At 53.1% G+C, this 1753-nt stretch overlaps 1 protein-coding gene across 1 annotated transcript; it reads right to left on the reverse strand.

Moving 5' to 3' along the window:
- Positions 1 to 629: 629 nt before the first annotated feature.
- On the reverse strand, positions 630 to 1325 carry LOC108863966 (E3 ubiquitin-protein ligase RNF170-like). The gene has a single exon (XM_018638754.1). The coding sequence runs from the start codon at positions 1323 to 1325 to the stop codon at positions 630 to 632; it is 696 nt and encodes a 231-aa protein (XP_018494270.1).
- Between the last annotated feature and the right edge of the window lie 428 nt (positions 1326 to 1753).

The raw sequence follows: 1753 nt of genomic DNA on the forward strand, positions 1-1753 counted from the left end.
CCGTCATTCTTCTCGAGAGCGTAAGGAGATGCCACGGCGCCGACGGTGGATGTTGCCGCTTGAATGTTGCTGCCTCCAGTGGTGCAGTCACTGGTTGCTGTGGCGGCGGCGAAAGTGCCGCCGCGCGCCGTCAGCGATTCAGAGCGCTCCTGGTTTAGACTCTCCGTTCGCCAATCATCTGTGATAACTACTCCTACTATGGGGAATGGCTTGAAGGGAGGAATGTTCGACTTATTTCACCTCACTGATTTATTGGCGAATACTCGGTTGGACTGAGCGTCGCGCGTGCCGTCGGCTACGACACCCAACTCTCGACTGACGTCATAGGCCCCGCGGTGACGATCATGCAACGTGCACCTGACCACCGACGTCCCTGATACATTTCGCCTATGACATTCGACCACAGCTACCATTTTTGATCTCCCGATCAACCTGGATTGCCTAATCCTAACTCTGATGAATAGCCTAATCGAATGCCTAATTCCTATGGAAACGCCTGTTATTACGTACCTAGTTGAGGACACTATCTAACCGGGTGCGACACATATCCGTTTTATTTAGCTATCCACGTCGGACAAAAATCATTAATATAAATATATATATATTTTTTTTTCTCTCACGAATGTACGTTAGTACAATCGTCTCCTCTCATCTCTGGTCACGTAGAGGGCTCTAGGTCTCGGCGGCAGGTCCTCGCCCTCGTCGTCCTCGTCGGTCTCGGTACCAAAGACCGGTATCGATCTCTCGAGTCGGATCTCCGACCGGCAAACAGGGCAGCATTCCCCCGCCGTTCCCTCGGCGACCCATCGACACAGGCACGCCCAACACAATAAGTGACCACACGTGGTCACGACGGCGTTTCGGGCCTCGTCCATGCATATTGGGCATCGCCACCTTGTGGACTCCGGCTGTACCCTGGCTGGTTCCTCTCCGCCGATCTCATTCACCTGCGGCTCGATTTCCGCCTGAAGTTCTTGTCCCTGGGCGACCACCTCCTCCTGTTCCTCGCCGGCCTGCTCCTCCTGCTCCTCCTGCTCTTCCGGGACTGCCTGATACGGTACCTCACGAATTGGCTGAACCTGGACCTGGATTGACACACTGGCTCTCCCTGAGATCATGATGGCCTGTAGCAACTCGATTGCTTCCTGCGACCTGTCGATCGGAGCTGGAGCTCTTGCCTGCCTGGGCCCTCGGTACAGGGCGCACATCCGGACGTAGTGGCCGATCTGATGACAGGCGGTGCACTCCGCGTCACGCGCCCTACAACGTACCGAACCTGACGTGTGCCTGTTGTCCCCGCAGTTTGTACAACCTTCGTTCTGCATCCTGATCTTCACTGAATCGAGACGTTCGTTGAAGCTTTAATGATTGGTCTTGACCGGTTGAGTCCACACCGTCGAATGATCCAACTGTCTCTCACACCCCACCAGTCGGCTGTCTCTCTTGAATCTTATTGGTTAAATTCCGTCGATGCCAGCGCCGATTCCAATTAAAATATGTATCCAACATTTCTTCCGATCGATCTTCTATCCGTCGTGCACATTCCGTACATCTCTGTTCCGTTCCCGAAACGTGCCTGCCACTTTTTCACCATACATTTGACCCAATTCGCTCGGTCTCGCTACCTAAATGTTGTCCTCAACATTACTTAGAATATTTTCCCTGAAAGCGTTTCCTTCTAACTGGCTGTTGCCTAGCCTGATCTAAGTGATCTTCTTCTCTACCTGGAGATTCCATGATTGCCGTGTTCAAA

The sequence above is a fragment of the Galendromus occidentalis genome, unplaced genomic scaffold (assembly GCF_000255335.2).
Source record: "Galendromus occidentalis unplaced genomic scaffold, Mocc_1.1 scf7180000075534, whole genome shotgun sequence".
NCBI lineage: Eukaryota > Metazoa > Arthropoda > Arachnida > Mesostigmata > Phytoseiidae > Galendromus > Galendromus occidentalis.